Below are 23351 nucleotides of genomic sequence, written 5' to 3' on the forward strand. Positions count from 1 at the left end.
CTGTTTTTCATCCTGGATTCCTCTCAGGGTGGGCAATTGCAGTGGGTGATGACTTAGCCCTCATAGAACCAGGTAGTGAGCGATGCCCTTTGTTTTTCTTTGTGTATCTTTGTTTACTCCAGAACCCTGCACACTAACCAAGGGCATAATCTAAGAAAGCCAGCTTTCTTTTTCTGCCCACCTCCATTAAGCTCATTATCCTTTGTTTTATAAAAGACAGGAGGGAAGGAATGAAAAAGGGAGAAGGGAAGGAGGAGGGTGGAAAGAAAAAAAGGAAGAAAAGGGAGGAAAGAAGGCCCCTCAGCGTCATCCACTAGGTTGGTGTCCCCCCCCCAACAATCTAGGTATAAAATGGGGCCCATCCAACTTTTTAACACTAATCAATGTTGTCACAAAATAAATATGTGAAGTGCCAGTTTGGTCTGACTTGATGTCATCTTGCCTTTGTTTTGCATTTATCAGGAGAAGTATTCTTGCAGATTAAAGGGCCACTGGAAGATATTTATAAAATCTACTGCTATCACCACGATGAAGCGCACAGTGTACTGGAGTCCTATGAAAAGGAAGAGGAGGTGAAGCAACATTTGAGCCTCTGTATTCAGTCCTTAAAGTAAGGCCTTTTCAAATGATGATTTCCATGCACTCTCAGTCGCCTAGCAGGGAACATTTTAACTGGATGTAGATGAAAGGTCTCCCATAAATCCTATGTTTTATGAGGCTTGCTGGGAGCTCTACTTTGTGTTCTCTTCATGAAAAGCTGACATGCCAGAAACCCTGATTGACTTGGTTTTTTTCCCTGCAAGGATGACTAAAAATAACATGGGAAAGATATGGGGCTCTGTCGAGATAGAAAAATGCAATATCAAAAAATGAAATGTAGAAGAAAGGCCCCTCTTAAAGCTGTTGTTACTTGCCTGCTCCCACCTAGGTCAAGGAATATGTGAAACAGCCTGTGTCACCGTGGTCACGGGAGCACGTGGAATAACAAAGTTAGTGGGATGTCCCATGACCCTCTGAATGGCCCTTGCCATCCCCCAAACTCACTGTGGGGAAGGAGGGGAGATTGGCAAAGACAAGTCAGGCCCTGTTAAAGTTAGTTTCAGGAAAGTTAGTCACGCCTTCCTTCCTCATCTCTAAATTGTTGGTGGGAAGTGCTACCTAATGTAATTTTTTTAATCTGGGAGAAATATCTATTCACTATAAAAATCTGAAAAAGGGAGTTCCCTGGTGCCCTACTGGTTAGGATTCCGGGCTTTCAGTGCTGTGGCCCGGGTTCAATCCCTGGTCGGAGAACTGAGATCCCTCAAGCCGTGGGTACGGCCAAAAATAAAAATAAAAAATCTGAAAAAAAATATAAGAAAGCATGAATAAGATAAAAGCCCTTACTATTCCATGTATTAATTCCTTGCTAACCATGAATTTAAAACCATAGTTTGTATTTTTTTTCTGATCTTATTTATATGCATAAATATGAACATGTGTTTGGGTTCTTTTAAATGGAATTAGTATCTTACTGTACCTCCAGTTTTCTACCGAATGAAGCTTAAAGCCAAAATGTCTTCCCTACTCCACATCTTACCCAGTGGTTCTATTGTGGTTTTTCACTTCTAAAGGTTATCCATTGTCAAATGGTCTTGATTAAGCTAAGAATTAACCAAGCAGAGAGAGCTATGGTATATAAATCAACACACACCGACCAGTCTGATCTTCCCCTTTTATATACTCTATTGCAGGGGGGGCAGAAAGGGGGGTCTAATGTGGTACCACTGAATTAAGGTAAAATCAGGAGGCTAAATGAGACTACTCTGGAGAAAAGCCTTTCCAGGCTAGAACTGGGACTGAAGATGGGTTTAAACTGGACCCTACAAATTTCTTAAAATTAACTTTATTGCCCTCTACTGGCCATTAAGTTATTGCAGTTCTTTAACCATGTTCATGGTGCGGAAAAATAACAATTGCAAGTCACTAAATCGCAAGCATTTATTTAGCACCTGTGCTGTAACGAGCATAGATCTGGGTCCTGAAAATACAAAAATAAATCATACTTAGACCCTGCCCCCAAGCAGCTCAATATGATCAGGTGATTCTTAAAGATAATATGTGAGGAATAGCTCCAGTTCACTATTTCTCCATTATTGCTGTTTAGTTCAATGTTAGCAAATCAATTTAGATAAACCATGAAGTTTGAAGTTGTATCCATCTTAATAAATTCACATATTAGAAGCAACATCTTCTAAATTTACAGGTGCTTTTGCCAAGGAAGAAATAATAGTGTTATCCTGGGTGTGAATGAATACCTTTCCTACCTTAAACTAGTGGCAAGATCTAATCTAATTAATGTCTATCTTGAGCCATTTTCCTTCTTCAGTTTCCAGAAATAAAAGAGAGAAATCTTATAGCAAGTGACCAAGTAGAACCTTGAATCATCACTCTAACCCCAGCCCCAGGGCTAGAGGTCCACTCAGGGAGAGGATGTAGTTAATTTATTTTGGCATGTGCTTCTGACAGCTGACCAGAAGTGGAGCTGTCTGTTCAGAGGGAGATGAACAATAGTTTATTATTCATTAAGCTTTTGACTCCTAAGAGAAAGAAATTAACCATGCCAGAATATTCCATCAGGCAGTGTAGCTCAGTACCATACCCCGCTAAAACAGCTAAAGCAGAAGTAATTTGGAAACTTCATAAAATCCCAATTACTGAAAATTACTTTCAGACCCAAAGGCTTATTTGATCTTTTTCTGAAAGCCTTAAGTTCTTGTCCTGGTGATGTCCCAAATATTGTCTATTCTGCCCCATTCTGCTATTAGGGAATCATTTCAGGCATTGGAAGGTGCTAAGGTTTAGGAAAACACAAAATCCAAAGGAAATAATATTGGCAGGACTATTTCTTAAGGGAAAGAAAGTCAAAATAAAATAGTTTAAGTTAGAGCTGTTTTTCCCAAAGTTGCCTTTCCATGAAAATAAAGTTAATGATGAATTGTACTGGTCTGCCTGATAACTGAAAGCAGGAGAATTATTGACATTAGTATGATACTGACCTCAATTGAGTTAAGCTTTAAATTCTGAGAAACAGGTTTTCAAACAGGTTTATAGGCCAAAGAGAGTCTGGAACACCCCAAGGGCTTGGTTTCCCTTGCCAAGTAATCAAAGCTATTACTGGGGCTCTGCCTTTTCCTTGTGGCTAAATAACGGAGCCCAAGCACACTTGCCAATTTCTAATGAATATTAGGTGTGGCCTCCATTTTCTACCATGCTGGGGGGTATTGGAACAACTGGATTTGAAGCAGTATCCATGAAGAAGGTGGCTCCGTGCCTCAGAAGTTAAAGCAGATTTTAAAGCAACAGAAGTTGCATTTTATCCAAAATTATAATGTTTATTGAGGGCCTAATAAATATTTATTATAGGTACTAGATAATGTTGAAAATATCTCTTTTTTCAAATATATAAACATAGTTCTTGCCTCCTGGGAACATACCTTCTAGGTGGTAGATAAACAAAACCATCTGGAAAGCTTAATAATAATACAAGAGTTAATTTAAATAACACACCAGAAGCTGTCACGGTGAGGTTCAAGACTAACTTCCAAAAGGAGAGTAGAGAGATTTCCCGGTTCTGTAACCAAGAGTCTTGAGCTCATAACATTTGGCTATTCTTTGAAGCCCATTATCCTTCAAAAGAGCAAATCATATTGGTATCCAGAAAATAATTTTGAATCCCTTTGAAACGTTTGGGCAGTGTTTCTTGGTGTGTGAGTTTCCCTTCACTGCACCCACCAGGGATGTGTAATAAAAGTGCAACTGCCTATGCTCTGCTCCAGACCAAAAAAAATTAGGATTGCTGGGGGTCCACTCCATGAATCTGCACTTTAACAAGCACCCTTGGGTGATCGTGGACACACACTCCAGTGAAGACCTACTTTAGAAGGAGAAATCATGCCCATGATACCCACTCACTGCTTTCCCTGAAGCACACAGGCTGTTTTCATGACTATAGATACAATCTAAGCAGTAATTTCAGGGTTCAGAAACCTTAAGAAAGAAAAAACTAAAACAATCCAGAAGCACAATCCCACATCTGCATCTACAGCTTATAAATTGGAAGTCTGCAAGTTTTTTATTTATTCAACAAGGAGTATTTACAGCGTCACATTAGTGACCCGTAAGATTACATGAAATACTGATTTAATACAGTTTTTAAACTTATGGAAATTATTTGCTAAATACCTAGTTACTTAACCTCTTTGGGGTTATTTAAGGTTTCTGCTCTGCATGAGGAAAGTGAAAAATAGAATAGCTATGAATGCAAGTGTAGCTATAATTAGAATAGGCTGTCTGCAGCCTCCTTTATCTGCTTTTCTAGTTATAAATACCACCAAATCCCTGATGCCTTCCAGAGGCCCTAGAGATTTGTTTATTTGTAATAGAAAAAGAATGAAGAGGCTTTTCCAAGTTTTTTGGTAGGTAACTGGAAGATGCATTTCTAACTTCACGTCTAGCTGTTATAAATTTATCTACGTTTTTCTTCTTCTTAACTGAGGCCACCATCCTCAGGAGGAAAACTTCTAACTTCTAGTCATCTGGGTGCTTTGGCTGCTCATATTACTGCTATAGCTTTTCCATTCAGGGAAGCTAAAAGCTCATGCAACACGACATCAAAGGAATAGATTTCAATTTGTCCACCACAGTTTATATTTCTTAATATTATTCTAGTGGGGTGTTCCAAGTAAAAATTAAAATCACTTTTGGAAACTCTTTCAGTTCTTTATTACATGATATCATGTTTGAAAAAAGACGATAATCCTTAACGGAATAGACACGAAAAAACTATTGTTAACTGTGAGTCAAATTATAATGACCCCATGAGGGTGTAAGGTGGGGTGGTGGATATATTGTTACTTTACCCCCCAAAGGGGTAAATGGACCCAATTTAACTTTGTCCTTCCTGAAATGTCCTTGGCTGGGGTTAACTTCTGGAAAGTTTTAGCCTAAAAGGGAGATTTTTAAAAATGATAAGCAAATAAAAAGGAGATGTTATAACATAATGCCACTATTCCACTGTTGGAAAACCTCAGGTTCCTTTTCATAAAATGTTATATTTACATTAAACACAGTGTTTAATATATGTTATAATATGTAGGTTTTATTTGGTTGAAGTAAGTGGAATAGAAAGAGAAAAAAATTTTCCATGTCTTCTCTAGGAGTTAGAAGAACAATCTTTTCTTTCAACTTCAAAGTATGTGTTTTGGTTCCAAAATGATTGCATCTTTCATTTGTTTGTTTTCATAGAAAACTGCATTCTTATTTTTATTCAACTTCTGTCCCAAATTTTCTGATCTATGACTTGCAGAGCAAAATAAGAAAAGGAAATTCCTTAATAGAAGGGGATAGAAATTGGTGAAAGAATGTGAGCTTAAAGAAAATGAATGGAAAGAAATACTGGGCAGGAGGGTAGTGGTGGTGTACTTTCTTTCATTGAGATAGAAGCATTCTTCAAACAGCAGTTAATAATTGTTTGAAATTGTAGCACCTGCTGATTTTTAAAAATTTATAACCCTCTATTGGATTCCCAACTGGGAGGTCTTGGATTCAGCAAAACCTAGTTATTTCAAGATGTCTAGGGATCCATTCGTACACTGTCTGGAGAGTGAAGGGATACTTGCTATACATATATGTATACCATTGTTTTCCACATATATAAAGTACTGGGATTAATTTTTTTTAAATTAAGCCCATGAAAATTTATGAAATTCAGCATAGGTAGTTATTGAATTTTTTCTCAATCATTGAATATGAAAAGACCATCTACTATGATGTGATGGGATCATGACATTTTTTTTGTATTGAAAACATTCATTGTGTTCCAAAAGACTGGAAACCAGAGGTCAAGGTGATCAGTTTATTAATACAGGCTATTACTTTATTTCTCTATAGCCACATGAGGCTTTCAGAGAGAAGTTCCTATCTCCTTTATTCTTGAAATTTAACTTGAAAGATTCCCACTTTTTTATTGTTAAATTAATTAATTTGACAAATACGTTTTGTGCTACTGTGTGCCAGTCCGCTTTTCAGGTACTGGGGCTACAACGGAGAACAAAGCAAGCATAAATCCTTGCCCTCCTTGGCATCGGGAGGCGGAGAGATAGACCAGAAACCAAATAAACATATAGTATATTAGAAAGTGACAAAGCGTTATGGGGAGAAATAAAGCAGGGAATGAGAATAAAGAGTACAGTGACCACCTAGAGGGGTGGGATAGGGAGGGTGGGAGGGAGGGAGATGCAAGAGGGAAGAGATATGGGAACATATGTATATGTATAACTGATTCACTTTGTTATAAAGCAGAAACTAACACACCATTGTAAAGCAATTATACTCCAATAAAGATGTTAAAAAAAAATAAAATAAAAATTTAAAAAATTTTTAAAAATAAAAAAAAAAAGGGGGAACAGTGGGAGGCAGGTACAATGTTTAAGAGGTTGGTCAGGGAAAGCTTCACTGGGCAGGGGCATTTGAACAAAGACCTGAAGGAGATAAGGAAGGAGCCATATAGATATCTGGAGGAAGGGCAGTCAGGCAAGTGCAAGGACCTCGAGGCAGGAGCCTGCCTGCAGGCTTTGAAAAGAGCAAGGAGGCGTGCAGTTGCCGCCGCAGATGGGGGAAGTAGCTGAACTATGGGAAATGAGGTAGAGAAGACGTGGAAGTAGAGGCAGATCGCGTTGCCTTGGAAGGACTTTAATTTTGCTTGAGCAAAATGGAAGCCACAAAAGCTAGCAATGCCGAGTGAAAGATTTTATGGGAATTATCTAATTGAATAGGTGAATTGTTTATAATCTATCTATATAAAAAACACTATAGACAGAGATATTATAAAGCACTTGATAGTAGTTTTCTGCAAGTCAGTAACACTTTCCTTTGTAACCTTGTTATCTCAATTTCTCCTAATTACTATGTTTAATAGATTTTTATTTCATAATATAAACAAAGATTAACATTTAAATCCATTTTCAAATGACTAAAATTTACAAACTATAATCTGAATCAACAGTTTTTAAACCTTATATAAAGTGTGAAACAAATATGGTGGATACATACTAAAAGTTTTAGGGCTATTATAAAACTAATTCTATAAAACCTTCATGAAAATGACTTATTGCATTATTTTACATAATAAAATTTTAAAACTTATATATAATGTTTGCTTATTACCTCAAATATCTAGATTTACATGAATTTACTTTTTGCTTTTCCTTTTCTTACAGGAAAATATACATGCAAGAGTAAGTACTTTTGTTTAAATAATAGATATCAAATGTTAAAATCATGGGAAAAAGCTGATGAATATTTCTGTGCAAATCAGAATTTTTAGTTTTTACAATGATGTTTATTGCTTTCAATAAGTCAAGATTCCAAAGACATTTACCCTAGATATTATTGGTGCATTTATTTCCAATTTGTCTGAGATGATCTTACATATTAAATTATTATTATGTGTACCTTATTAAACTTTTTAGAAGAATCTTGGGGTATAATTTACTTAAATCACAAGTTTGCTGGTGCCAGGAACTCTTTGGGAACTGCTTATCACACATATGTTTAGGAATCATTTTAATGTGTCCAAAAATGTTTCTTCCTAAGGACAGCATTAGTCTAAAAAGTCTCAGATTAATACCATAATGTTTTTGAAGGTTACATAGATTAATGTATAAAAGAAAAGCTTCCTTATGCATTACAGTAAAATATTCTGTTTCTTCTGATTTGGACTCTGATTTACAGAGAAAAAAATCATACACACACATACATAGCATGAAAATGAAATATTAAGATGAAATAATTGGTTACTAGGACAATATAGAAATTATCTTATAAAAGCAACACACACATACACATACTTTGCAAGATGTCCATTTTTATAGAAGAACAGCATGTCTAGTCTGACTAACATTGAAAAGAAGATATTGATTTGAATATGAAGTCAAATTTACCAGGACTTAATAAAGCACGTGTTTGCCTTAGCATGGCCAGGAACTATCTGAAGTCCTGAGTTCCTAGTCTGCTTGTGCGTGCGTGTGTGTGTGTGTGTGTGTGTGTGTGTGTGTGTGTACATTCTAAACTCCTGAAACTTTACAACAAGAACCACAAAATTTACGAAATAAAAATTATATTAATTTAAGCTGTAAATATCTGCCATTCATGCTTTGGTGCAGAGCAACCTTGAGGAAAGACAAAATTCCAGGGTGAGGTGGAAGAATCAGGTATCATACAGGAGACCTGTAGACTAAGGTTTTATACCCCAGCCAAGCTGAGAAGTTAGTTTTTGGCATACCAAACAAGCACCCAGTTCTCTCACTTTATAAGCCTTTTCTTTCAAAAGGAAAAAAAATATCCTACAGTATAAACAGATATGATTAGATTTGTTCAAGACCATTTGAATTTGAAGAGGAGCATAATAGAATAGGGCCTTTTGGTCCTTTCACACACCAGAGCTTTCCTGGCTTCTCTTCAATGACAGTTGATGGTATTGGAGGGGTGGGGGATTGCTGTCTCATTATAAAGCCTGTGGCCCTGGCATTGTGCCTAGGACTGGAGATTCACAGAGCTGGGGATGAGAGCAGAACTTCATATGCTACACATCTATTCTACACATACGATGTATGCTACACATATGATGTATGCTACACATAACGATGCTACAGAGAAACCCAAAACAATGTTGTGGCCAACCCAATACTTAGATTTCTTTTCCTAGAGCTTAGGTCTTTATAACCAAAGATTGAGAGACAGAGACAGACAGAGAGAGAGATTCAGAGAAGGAAAGTGAGCAAATCTTTTAATACATTAGCATGCACAGGCTCCTACATACAGAATACTTAAAACAAACAGCGCCTTGTATTGAAATGCTTGCTTAAAAAATTGCACTGGCTTCTGCGGCAGTCCTGCTGTGTGGGTGTTAGCAGGCTGCTTATGCCCCCCTCTAACCCATTCTATACATCAAGAACTCGAAAATAGGAAGAAGAGTCATAGCATGTGGCTGCATGAACACCAAAGCCACGTTTGCCATGAGTTATTTTCCTTCCTGTTTCTCTCATTCAGGGCAGGAGGCACAGACGCTGCTACCTAAAAGGGCAAAAGGCAATGTCAAATGCTATGTAATTGTTGGGCTCCTTAGTAGCTAAGGCCAAGAATGTCGCAGCCAGAGTAGTGCATTTATGAGATGTGGGTTTTAAAATGGCTTCCAAAAAATGTCTTACTTATGGAAGCTGAAAACTGTCTTTTTTTCACAATCTGCATTTTAAAAAGTACAGAGAAAGGCAAAGACATTTAAAGTTTCTAAAATGTTTACTTTGAATTATAATCTTATGCAAACATCAAAACAGTATTAAAGTGACAAGAATCATAGACTCTTCCACCAAAGGGTCTCCCCCAAAGCATGGGATACAAGTCCCATGTTCTAAAGCAAGAAAAATATACCTATTCTAAATTTACCTCCAGAAATACACTGTTTTATCTTCAATATTTGTACTTTTCTATATGCTTCTCTGCATGACCAGTTATTTCCACCTTTGGATCTCAGGGTTTCAATCAGTCTCAAAATGTTATGTTATTTTTTTCTTAAGTTTTGTATTTTTAAAATTATTGACGAAACACTGAAAACATAGAAAATCGAAATGAGGACACAGAAGACAATTGGTAGTCACATTCCAGAGTGAACTATTTTAACATCACATGAGTCCCTTACTTCCCTGCAATTGTTTTCTCTACACAGACACCTGTTGACTAAACTAGGACGGCTATGTATTTCCTGTATGTCAACTTGCTATCTCTTTATCAATACATCATGAGCATCTCTCTATGTCAGTAAACATAAATCCACATTGCTTTATGACTGCATACTATTCTATCTGATGTATATACCATAATTTAGTTTACCAAACCCTTACATATACTTGAAGTGTGTCTGTCTTGCAAAGATTGACTTTATGTGTTCATTCTTATACGTGATCTTTGAATTATAGTTTAATTATTTTCTTTGGATGAATTTCTAAAAGTGGAATTGCTAGATCAAAGGGCTTTTGATACCTATTGCCAGATAATTAAAGAAAAGTTGAACTAATTTATAGTCCCACTATCATATATAAGTTGTCCATTTATCTACTACTTGCTAGCACTAGATAAAATTAATGTTTGTATCCTTACAACTTATGGCAATGTAATAGGCCAAAAGTAGCATTGTATTGTTTTCATTATCATTAAAAATAATCTTGTGTTTAACCATTTGTATTTCACCTCTAATGAATTATCTTTTTTATTGATTGTTCACTTTTACTGAGATGTTTATCTTTTTCTAAAAGATTGATAATGGCTCTTTAATTAGCAAGTATATTATCCTTATTTCTATCTTATGTACTATGAATAATTTTTCCAGATTATCATTTGACTTTTAACATAGTGTATAGTTGCTTCTGTTTTCATTTTTATCCATACAGTTTTACAGAGCTAAATTTTAAAATAGATTTATCACTTTTTTCTATTGTAGCTTTTGGATTTTGTATCTCACTTAGAAACCCCGAGTTTGTTTTAAACCGTAATCCCTTGTTTTCGCCAAGATCTTGTATAATTTCATTTTTAACATTTAAATCTTTAATCTATCTAGAAATTATTTTGGTGTAAAGAATCCAATTTTATTATTTTTTTATATGACAAGCTAATTATCACAATACCTGATATTGAATGGTTCCTTTTTTCCACTGAGTAGGAATGTCATATTTACCACATAATTTCCATACCTACTTGTATTTATTTATTTTCTATTTTGTGTTTGATTTCCATTTGCCCATATATGTACCCATACCAAACTGCTTTCATTTTTGCAGCTTTATATTTTAATATCAGGTATAACTAATCTCAGCTCAGTATTATTCCTTTTCAGAATTTTCTTGAATATTCTTGCATGTTTCCTTCTTTAAAAACTTTCTCTTTTGTTTAAATTATATCTACCCATGGTTTAAAAAGCCAAGTAGTTCTACAGGATTTAGGAAGAATAGTAGTCTACTGTATAGCACAGGGAACTATATTCAATATCCTGAGATAAAGCATAATGGAAAAGAATATAACAAAGAATGTATATATGTATATAACTGAGTCACTTTGCTGTACAGCAGAAATTAACACAACATTGTAAATCAACTATACTCCAATAAAATTTTTCTTTTAATTAGAAAGAAAAAAATAGTAGTCTCCTCTTCTACATGCCCCTAAATGCTCCTCACCAGAACACAAAATTTTCACACATTTTAGTTGACTATTTTGGTATTTATCTTCATGACTCCAAAAAAAATTTGGCTCTTCCTTTTTAGGTATTATGTATTGACTTCCCCCTATGGAAGACAAGAATCTCTCTCTCTTCCCTACCCGATCTCCACTACACACACACACACACACACACACACACACACACACACACACACACACACACAACCAGTCCCATCTCACCATTCTCCCTATGTAGTTACATTGTAATTTGAATTAGAACAATAATCAGTGCTTGAATTATTATACATGAATAAATTTCTTTTCAGAGCTAAACCTTGGAATAAACGGATTACTTGTTTTTCTGGGAGTTAACTATTGCCTTTTTTCCCGCCTTAATTTTCTTTGTACTAATCATTAATGCTGAACTCACAGCCAGTCATCTTGAAGACAGCCAGGAGAATTTTGTATGCTATCAATTTCATCTCCCTGTACAAGCCTCTCCCAGAGCCTTCTGACCTTTTGAGTTTGGACTGATGACACTGGGCATCACTGTCTTTTAGGAACTCCCCTCCCATCATCTAGACTTTCTCTTTGCCTCTTTCCTGTTTTTAGTAGAGGACATCCTGCAATAGTTTCCCCTATTCATCAAAGAATGCATGGGAAGGAAAATTTTAAGAACTTTTATATCAAAAATGTCTTTATTTTACCCTCACACTTGATTTATATAGTTTGATTTCGTATTTTACCCTCACACTTGATTTATATAGTTTGATTTCGTATAGAATTCTAAGTTGAAAATCATTCATCTTCAGAATATAAAGGTAATTCTTCATTGTTTCTAACTTTCAGTATTGCTACAAGAAATGAAAATGATTCCTAATTGTTTGCTTTTAACTGTTTAGTTTATATGTTTCCCTGAAAGATTGTGGGCTTTTCTCTTTGTCCCCGATAATTTACAGTTTTATGGATTCCAAGGTGAGTCCGTTTCATCCATTGTGCTGTGTACTCAGTGAGTTCTTTCAACCTGCTAACTCATGTTCCTTGAATTATTTCATAGATGATTTCCTCCCCATGTGTTCTGCTCTCTCTTTCTGAGACTCTTATTATTTTGATATTGGAACTCCTAGACTGGTCTTCTAATTTTCTTATACTTTCTTCCACTTTTGTATTTTTGCTCTTCTCTCTGGAAAGTTCCTGAACATTTTCTCCAACACTTGTGAGTTTTTATTTCTGCTATTATCCTTTTAATTTCCAAGAGCTCTTCCTTAGTCCTCCAAATGATCTCAAGGTGCCATTTGTGTAGCACCTTAAGAATTACGCTGTTTCTTAACCAGGTTTTTAACTATTCCTTCTTATTCTAATTCCCACGCCCCTCTCCCTTCACTTCCATAGGTCTCAAAGACTCCAGTTAATGAAACTTTGGAGGAGTGATTAAATAATTGCTTCTCCATATTACTGGTTCTTTCTGGTCTGCTATATCAATTACCATTTGCTCATCTCCTTTACAGCCTCTAAAATTTGTTAGTAGTTCTGTATTTGTTTTCAAAGCAATTTTAAAATTATGACAAGTGTTATTTGCTTATTATTTGCATAGCAATATGCAGTTTCCTCTAAAGTTGACTTGTGATGTTTTAAAAGGAGAGTAAATTGAAAAAAAATTCAATAACAGTATAGATGGTTTGTGGCTTCTATAAGCTAAATATTAAATTTAAGATATTGTGGCCATAAAATAGAGGAAATTCAAAGTAATATCAATAGTTACATGATTAGTTTTCCTTCATTTTCTCCCTCAAATTAAGAAATATAGATATACCTCAATGTTGAGGTATATCTGACTTTTTCTGTTTTCATCACAGTTTTTACATTGTTTAAATATCATTTTAATTTTCATTGTGCAACTGTTTTCTTGTATTTGATGCAAAGCTCTTTATAGCAAAACTGGATCCTGCTAAAACAAAGCCAGCTGTGTTTACTTGACTTTGTAATGTTCCAATAATAATTTGTAATGAGATTAGTGTAGCTACTTTCGGTACTAAATATTTGCCAAAGTATTCATGATAAGATAGAGGAATATGAAACAGAATTACAAATTAATAACTACCTTAGCTTTCAGCACAATATGTATGGGGAATTGTTACGCATTTGGTTACTTTCTGCGGGGGAGGCATGTGATAATTGGCTGCTTGGCTGCACTGGGTTATATCACACGTAAGACTCATCTGCCTGGCACAGTTGTCAGAACTCAGTCTTACTGGGAGGGATTAGATGGGGTGAGCGTTGTGGCGCTGAATGCCTGGAGTGTCGTTATCTAGGAGCACATCCTCTATCTTTCCTACCATATTGCTTGTCTGTGTGATGTAGATGGCAGAGCATCATTGCTCATCACTTGGGCAACTGTCCACCGTGCTTATCTGAAGACAAAGGTGTCTGGGAGATTTCTCATTTTTGAGAAAAGCTTTTTAAATATTCGCATCTGTGATGCTTTTAAGAGAAAGAGTCATCATTTATAATTGTTATTATTGTCATTTGAAACGTAAAAGGGAGAGGATAGAACTTTGATGCCAAAGAGTGATAGAAAAAGAAGTAATGATAAGATCTGGACAGAACTAAAGGGCCTACGTTGTTGGGTTTTTTTTATCTTTATTGGAGTATAATTGCTTTACAGTGTTGTGATAGTTTCTGCTGTATAACAAAGTGAATCAGCTATATACATATGTATATCCCCATATCCCCTCCCTCTTGCATCTCCCTCCCACCCTCCTTATCCCACCCCTCTAGGTGGTCACAAAGCACCGATCTGATTTCCCTGTACCACACAGGTGCTTCCCACTAGCTATCTATTTTACATTTGGTAGTGTATATATGTCAATGCTACTCTCTCACTTTGTCCCAGCTTACCCTTCCCCCTCCCCATATCCTCAAGTCCACTCTCTACGTCTGTGTCTTTATTCCTGTCCAGTCCCTAGGTCCATCAGAACCTTTTATTTTTATATTCCATATATATGCGTTAGCATACGGTATTTGTTTTTCTTTTTCAGACTTACTTCACTCTGTATAACAGACTCTAGGTCCATCCACCTCACTACAAATAACTCAATTTCATTTCTTTTTATGGCTGAGTACTATTCCATTGTATATACATGCCACATCTTCTTATCCATTCATCTGTCGAGGTTGCTTCCCTGTCCTGGCTATTGTAAATGGTGATGCAATGAACATTTTGGTACATGACTCTTTTTGAATTATGGTTTTCTCAGGGTATATGCCCAGTAGTGGGATTGCTGGGTCGTATGGTAATTCTATTTAGAGCTTTTTAAGGAACCTCCATATTGTTCTCCATAGTGGCTGTATCAGTTTACATTCCCACCAACAGTGCAAGAGGGTTCCCTTTTCTCCACACCCTCTCTAGCATTTATTGTTTGTAGATTTTTTGATGATGGCCATTCTGACCGGTGTGAGGTGATACCTCATTGTAGTTTTGATTTACGTTTCTCTAATGATTAGTGATGTTGAGCATCCTTTCATGTATTTGTTGGCAATCTGTATATCTTCTTTGGAGAAATGTCTATTTAGGTCTTTGGCCCATTTTTGGATTGGGTTGTTTGTTTTTTTCATATTGAGCTGCATGAGCTGCTTGTATATGTTGGAGATTAATCCTTTGTCAGTTGCTTCATTTGCAAATATTTTCTCCCATTCTGGTTGTCTTTTCATCTTGTTTATGGTTTCCTTTGCTGTGCAAAAGCTTTTAAGTTTCATTAGGTCCCATTTGTTTATTTTTGTTTTTATTTCCATTTCTCTAAGAGGTGGGTCAAAAAGGATCTTGCTGTGATTTATGACATAGAGTGTTCTGCCTATGTTTTCTAGGTTGGTTTTTTGACGGATCCTGATAAGCAAGAAAGGAGAGCAGCTCAAAGATACAAGTATATTCTTTAATATACCTGGGAATTTTTTTGTAATTAAAAATTTTTAAATATGTATATAACAATAGGCCACACTGATAAGCTATCTTATTAAAATTGAGTTTTGTTTGATTGAATTGTGTGATTACATCTATATTTTGATGGTATTTTCAGTGATTTTTATAAGACTAAATAAACTGTTACTTGCTGATAGTAAAAAGGAAAACTCAGAAGAAATCTGATCTTATTCATAAGGATAATGATTTCTTCTTATCAAGTTAATACCTTCCATATTCCTGACTCGTTCTTATTTAAGGAATTATTTCTACTTAAGTGTCTAAATTGTTGAAGAATTTATGTTTAAGATATAGAAAGGTGTTGTCCTTTGTATTCAAAGGTTTGGCTACTGATATACCATCATTGAGAAAATATGTTTTTAGTCATTATTTTTTCAGTATTCATAATAGATTTACATTTTTTCCCAACCACTTCACCCAGTCTTCTTGGAAACCAGTAATATCTCTCTCTCCCTCTCTCCCTCATTTCCTCTTTGTCACCCTGTTTCCTTATTACCCTTCCCCCTTCCTTAGTAGATTTGGTGCAAATGAGTAGGAAGTACAAGATAAAGTCTATCAAAGCAACTCTTTTTTGGCAAAAGAGGCAAGAATATACAATGGAGAAAAGAGAGTCTCTTCAGCGAGTGGTGTTGGGAAAGTTGGACAGCTGCATGTAAATCAATGAAGTTAGAACACACCCTCACGCCATACACAAAAATAAACTCAAAATGACTTAAAGACTTACGTATAAGACATGACACCACAGAACTCTTATAAGAGAACATAGGCAAAACATTCTCTGACATAAATAATACCAGTGTTTTTGTACGTCAATCTCCCAGTGCAAGAGAAATAAAAGCAAAAATAAACAAACGGGACCTAATCAAAAATTTAAGCTTTTGCACAGCAAAGGAAATCATAAACAAACCAAAAAGACAACCTGTGGACTGGGAGAAAATATTTACAAATGATGCAACTAACAAGGGATTAATTTCTAAAATATACAAACAGCTCAATTCAATAACAAAAAAAACAAACAACCCAATCGAAAAATGGGCAAAAGACCTAAATAGACATTTCTCCAAAGAAGACATACAGATGGCCAGTAGACATATGAAAAGATGCTCAACATTGCTAATTATTAGAGAAGTGCAAATCAAAACTACAGTGAGGTACCCCCTCACACCAGTCAGAATGACCATCATTAAAAAGTCTACAAATAATAAATGCTGGAGAGGGTGTGGAGAAAATGGAACCCTCTTACACTGTTGCTGAGGATGTAAATTGGTGCAGCCACTCTGGAAAACAGTATGGAGGTTCCTCAAAAAGCTAAAAATAGAACTACTTTGTGATCCAGCAATCTCATTCCTGGGCATATATCCAGACAAAACTATAATTTGAAAGGATACATGCACCCCTATGTTCATAGCACCACTATTTACAACAGCAAAGACATGGAAACAACATAAATGTCCATCCATATATGAATAGATAAAGAAGATATGGCATATATGGACTATATATGGTATATACGGTATATATAGAATATAACGGAATATTACTCAGCCATAAAAAAGAATGAAATAATGCCATTTGCAGCAACATGGATACAATTAGAGATTATCATACTAAGTGAAGTAAGTCAGAAAGACAAATACCATATGATATCACTTATATGTGATCTAAAATATGGCACAAATGAACATATCTATGAAAGAGAAACAGACTCACAGACATAGAGAAGACTTGTGGTTATCAAGGGGGAAGAGAGTAAGGAAAGGGAAGGATTGGGAGTTTGAGAGTAGCAGAGGAAAACTATTATATATAGGATGGATAAATAACAAGGTCCTACTGTTTAGCACAGGGAACTATATTCAATGTCCTGTGATAAACCATAATGAAAAAGAATATATATATGTATAACTGAGTCACTTTGCTGTACAGCAGAAATTAGCACAACATTGTAAATCAACTATTCTTCAATAAATTTTTTTAACTTAAAAAAAAAAAAAGCAACTCTTTACTCCCTCACAAACCTTTATCATTTATTTTGATATTCCTTTGAAAAATTTTGCCTTTTGGTTTGATTCAGTCTTTGTTTCTATTACAGTATAATCATTTTCTCAACATATGAATAAAATTCAGGACCATTGTGCAATTTTTTTTTAAAACATGTGGAATGTAAAATAACAGCACATTACAGAAAATCTGAGAAATCTGTCACTTCGGTTTACAAATATTCATTGAGAGAATACTATTTGTCATGCTGGAGATATAGTGGTGACAGAGAAATTGAACATAAGCTGTTAAATAAAGAAAAAGGATGATTCCAGATAGTGATAAGTGCTATAATGAAAATAAAATGGGGACATGTGACAGAGTGACTGGGGTGTGTGTATGTGTGTGTGTGTGTGTGTGTGTGTGTGTCTGCATGTGTGCACTTACATGTGATAATCAAAGTTCCTTAGTTTCTCATTCATCAAATAAGGAGTTCAAACAGGTGGTCTCTAGGGTGCCTTCAGGTCTTTTCTAATGATGCAACTTTTCTAATTTTGTTCAATGTTTTTTAGATCCGTTTCACCATTTCAATTATGTGGTCTGTTGTCCACCCATATAGTATTTGAAACATAATAATTGAAGAATGAAAAATCCACCCATCAGGATTTGAAAACAGTGTCTATATTCTCTCTCTTCTAAATAAAAACCTAAAGGAAAACAAATGAGTGTATCCATGTATCAGAAGGGACTCAAAACACAATTTTCATCCATGTTCCATTTACAGTATCTCTTTATTTGCCTCTTGCATAAAGAGGCTATTAGACATCACTGCTTTCTGGCTGAATGAATTGAATACAGTGGGTTGGACAACGGCATGACCAAGCTGGTAGCTTTTTCATTTCCTGTGAACTACTTGGCCAGTTGGAATGGCTCTAGTCTCATCTCAGAAGCTCCAAAAGGAAGAGTCAGGGGTGAGTGCTCACTTTTGTGTAGCCATTTGAAGATCTGTGGGCTAAGAAGAGTTCCACATGGAAAGTCATTGTGTAATAGCAATGATTAGTGATAGTGATGATATTAACAATATCTAGAGAATGTTGCATTTATTATAAATCTCTTTTGGAGAGTGTGATAGAACCTCTGAAACACTAAATTCAACTTCTCAATTTGGTAGAAGAAAGAGGACAAATTATGTTTAGATTTTTAAATGATGAGCTTATTCTCCTCACTTAATAATCACAAAAATACCATCAGGAAAATGCATTTTTATTCGTTGTCATGGGAAAATGCAGTCTAGAATTGTTTCCCACTATTATTATAAAGCCTGTTATTAAAAAAACTGTTAAGTGGAACATGGTTGGAAATCATGCTTTGAGTCCTTTCAGGTGGACAGATATACTTATTTTCCTTTAAATTTTGTTTAGTAGTAGGATCTTTCAGCCTTGCTTCTTTTTGCCATCCATTGCCCTTGCTTTCATTTAGAAACTGAACATAGCCAAATGGAAGGGGAAAAGGGTGAAAAACAGTTTCAGGATTAATCATAAAAAAAAAAATCACAAAAATAAAAAGGAGATAATAAATCAAATGTTTGTGAAACAGATATTAATTTATCTCTATTACAGAGGCAAAGCAAACTTACTGGACATGGGCTCTTTGATGATCAAACCAATTCAGAGAGTGATGAAGTACCCCCTATTACTGCGTGAACTCCGGAATTCCACCCCTCCCTCTCACCCAGACTTTAGAGCACTAGAGGATGCCTTTGCTGCAGTGAAAGATATTAATGTAAACATCAACGAACTTAAAAGACGGAAGGATTTAGGTAAGAGGAGATATGATCAATTGGGGGTTTTCCAGCGTTGGAATATTCTGTTCATGTTTCGGAGAATCAGAATGTCTCAGTAGTTACAGCAGTTGCAGTGATAATGATCATTTGATATTTAAAGTTAGAGGCTAGGGAGGAGAGGATGGTTTTGCCTTGCCAGCTAGCTTCAGGAGAAGATCATGAGGCAAAAGATTGACAACCTTTTATTGAACAGCCCTATACTCAACCTCTTTTGACCACTGCATGCCCGATGACATACTGTGGGCTGAAGACACCCATAGCATATGATCCTCCTGTTCTTGGCGTTATGCATGGTAGGAAGGAGGCATGGCCTGGTAGCTGGGAGCAGTGAAAAGCTAGAGCTGAAAAGGGGTGGTGAGAAGGGCAGATACAGGTAAGATGGCCCAGCTAACACATCAGGCTTATTTGGTTCTGGAACACAAAGAATGGGTATTTTTTGGCAATTAATTGCTCCACTGAAGGGAGAAAGTATATTTCTTTCTCAAATTAACTAATTATTGTTAACTATTTGTTAGCTAAGATGTAAAGTTCACCTCTAAAGTAGAATGTAGGTTTCAAAACAGGAGGCACAATTAGATGGTTCCTATCATCTAATATGTAGTAGTGCATTGGAATAGACCATGGGTCCTCTCTCAGTGTGATTTGTGTCCATAAGTTCTTGATTGGCTTTGTACTTCTAACGTTAAATCTCAATTCAACAGTTAAAGCAATGGTAGGACTGTGGAGCTAATTGGTCCAACCACTTCGTTTATTTTTATTGTTTGTATTTTCTAATTTTTTATTTTAAAAATTGTATATATTTGTATTAATAAATTGTAACTATAAAGAAAAGTGAAAGTTGTAGAGTGAAAGACACCATAAACAAAATGAAAAGATAGCCCGTAGACAAAGGATTACTATCTAGAATATATAATTATTGATATTAAATCAGTAAAAACATTCTAATACAAAAAAGTTAATAATAAAAATGAGCAATTCACAGAAAGACCAGTAAGTTTTTAAATGCTAAGATTCACTAATCATCAGGGAAATGCAAATTAAAATCACAATGACAAAGTGTTCCCAGCCTACCAGATTGGCAATAAGATTTTTAGTGGAGAATGTTAAGTGCTGAATCTCAGTTTGCAGGTGAGAATGTAAATTAGAATCACCACTTGGGAGAACAATTTGACAATACCTATTAAATTGAAGATACACATACCCAAGATGCAGAAAATCAGTTTCTAGATATTTGAGAAACTGGCTCATATGCTCGTGGAGAGGTATACTAGTAACTAGCATTGTCCGTAAGAGCAAAAGAAAAAAAAGGAAAAAAAAAAAGAAACAAGCAGACAAAGAAATGGATAGTGGCTTGCATATTAATCCAGATAATGGATAAACTGTGTTTTATACACTATGATACCATGAAAACACAAAATTAATTAAAGTACATGTATCAATTAGACAGATCTCGAAAACACAATGTTGAGTTTTTTAAAAAGTAAATTAGCAAGTGACAGAAGAATGAATGCAATATGGTACCATTTTTACAAGGATTGAAAATAATACTATACACTGTATGACTACATACCTACAAAGTAAAGGCGTGAAAATAGATACAGATATAATAAACCCCATAATTTTGGGTCACAGATCCCTTTAGGGATCAAAGATGGGGCTCAGAGAAGTTTCAATTGTTATGTGATTTTTTTAAAATAAAAAGATTGGAAACAAGGCAAAATGTTAAGATTTGACAAAGCCGGGAGATGGACAATAGCTGTAATATTATTTTAACTTTTCTGTTTGCTTAAACTTAAAATTTCAAAGTTTTAAAGAGGAAAATTTTTTCTACTCCCATGATTCCAGTTTGCATAGCTAACACTTTAGTAAGTTCTCTTCAGAATTTCTATGTCTTTTTTTCTATTTTTTTCTTCTTTTTCCTTCTTTCCTTCCTTTTGCAAATGGTACTACAATTTGCTGGGGCTTTTTAAAAACTTAATTTTATATCATGAACATTCTTCAGGTTAATACGGTCTTCTTTTTCATGGTTCCATAGTATCCCATTCATGAGTGTATCATAATTTATTAAACCAGACCTCCATGAGTAAACTTTTAGACTGTTTCCAACATTCTGCTCTTAGAAAAAAACGCTATAGCAAACAAAAGTTTGTATGCCTCATTATGGAAAACAGATTCTCTACACGGACTTCCTGGTCATAGACTATAAATATTTTCACTTTTATAAGACTGCCAAATTGTTCTCTACAAAAACTATATTGATTTAATCCATGTCAACAGCGTATAAGAATGCTCCTGTCTCCACACCATTACCCAAACAGAATGTTAGGAATATTTAACATTTTGAACAATATGAGAGGTGAAAATCGTGTTAAAGATAAAAAAGTACACCTCAGAGAGGTCACTCAGCTTACCCCAAATCTCTCAGCTGGTGGAGAGACCACCCTGGGATGGATCCGAGGTCTTCTTATGTTGGCTGCGGTTGTCTTTCCATTAGTTAGGTCTTGATGCTTCATTCTAGAGACCCCAGATAACAAGTGTATTGTCTGAGAAGAGAGAGTTTTTTCCAGTAGCAGGAATTTCTTTAATGTGCGAGGTAAATGAACCTTGGGCTTTGAGGAGCTCAAGTCCTAGGACAGTTTCTGAAGGTCAGTGGGGTGGGCGTCTGGAGCTGTGACTGGGCGGAGGGGCTGGAGCATATTGCATCGGTACCGGAGGTCCGAAAATCATACAGAGTGGTATCTTAAATTTAAATATTAATCTTGAATACTTTGGATGGAACACACACTTTCTGTGCCTCACATGTTCAGATATGTTATTGCATTCTTCCGTTTCAGTTCTAAAATACAAGAAGAACGATGAGGATGAATCACTTAAAGATAAATTGTCTAAACTAAATATTCATTCAATTAGCAAGAAATCAAAAAGAGTGACAAATCATCTAAAGATTCTGACCAGAGGAGAATCACAGGTAATTTTTCTTCTTGGGCCACATACATTTTCCTGGGGAACATGAATGCTGACGTTTTTGTGAGATTTTGTTTTATCGTTATCAGAGCTGTTTCTAGAACACACTGAGAATCGAGGTAATTGCCCTCGATGCTGTTCCTTTCTCCCTCTCTCTCTCTCTCCCCCTCCGTTTTGCGGGATATTGAGTGGGGGTTGTTCTGACACTGTCTTAGCTATGGTGCTTCCATTCAGGAGGAGGACAAAGGAGAGGTAAAGACATAAGAACAGGGATCAACAAGGGATGCCCCAGGAGTTCTGACACCATCAAATAGCACATACTCTCACCTAAGGCAATGCCCTCCTTTCATCCCTGTCTTATTTCTGCTTTTTAAAAAACCTCATTTCTTTTAGTTCCCTTGATGGTCATCTTATATTTATTTCACCTATGAAAATAATGTTTAGGTGCATACCTTAGCATGACTTTTCCTACCTGTTATCACTTTCCTCTTCCCCTACCCCCAGGTGCACATTATATCACTGGGTAACTCTTTGGTGTTAGCTGTTTAGCCTGGCTTGAACCATTTGCATCTCACCCCTAATAAAGAGTGAATGGATTAGCAAAGGCTCTCCAACTTTAATGTGTATAAGAATCACCTGAGGAGCTTGCTAAAACAGATTCCAGGGTTCTACCTGGTTCAAAGGTGCAACCTAGACGTCTGTATTTTTACAGAGACTACAGGTATTTTTAAGCTAATAGATCTGGAAATAAGTGATCAATGGAACACACTTTGAGAATCACAAGATAATAAGTTCATGACCCAGAGGTGGTAATACAGTGGGCTTCTAACCAAAAGTAAGCAGAACAATTCTTAAGACACTATATAGTACTTTTGCCCCCCTTCTCGTGCGTGATTTCATCCTTTGTTATGTTAACATCTCTAACAAAGGCTTTTACTTTGAACTAGAGGCAACTGGTTCAGCTCTGCTTTTAGATAGCTCTTCCTATCTACCTTACCCTTTGGCTGCTGTGGTCTTTTGGCTTTTCATTAAGTCTTTCCTGCTTTTGGACCACTAATCTAGAAGTGGCCTCTTCCTCCTCTGAATGCCTAACACAGTGTATCTCAGTCTTGGCACTGTTAATATTTGCAGGAGTCATCACAGAAATTAAGAGCAAAGTTTCTGAAGTCATTCAGATCTGGGTTTGAATCTCACTTCTGCCACTTAACAAATATTTGTCTTTGGGCACATAACTTAAATTCAATGTAATCATCTGTAAATTGGGATATATAGTAGGACCTAACACATGAAGTGGTTGTGAGGATTCAATGAAATGACGCTTATAAAGAAAGGACTTAACAC

General features: G+C 35.8%; 1 protein-coding gene across 1 annotated transcript in view; it reads left to right on the top strand.

The window, feature by feature from the left end:
* Positions 1–23351, top strand: part of ARHGEF38 (Rho guanine nucleotide exchange factor 38) — a 156659-nt gene that overhangs the window by 106667 nt on the left and 26641 nt on the right. Inside the window, exons 4-7 of the mRNA XM_082389157.1 lie at positions 463–610; positions 7260–7277; positions 18823–19022; positions 21881–22014. Of these exons, the coding sequence (XP_082245283.1) occupies positions 463–610; positions 7260–7277; positions 18823–19022; positions 21881–22014 (500 nt within the window). The remainder of the gene's footprint in view (positions 1–462; positions 611–7259; positions 7278–18822; positions 19023–21880; positions 22015–23351) is intronic.

The sequence above is a fragment of the Balaenoptera borealis genome (assembly GCF_965194805.1).
Source record: "Balaenoptera borealis genome assembly, chromosome: 4".
NCBI classification, from domain to species: domain Eukaryota; kingdom Metazoa; phylum Chordata; class Mammalia; order Artiodactyla; family Balaenopteridae; genus Balaenoptera; species Balaenoptera borealis.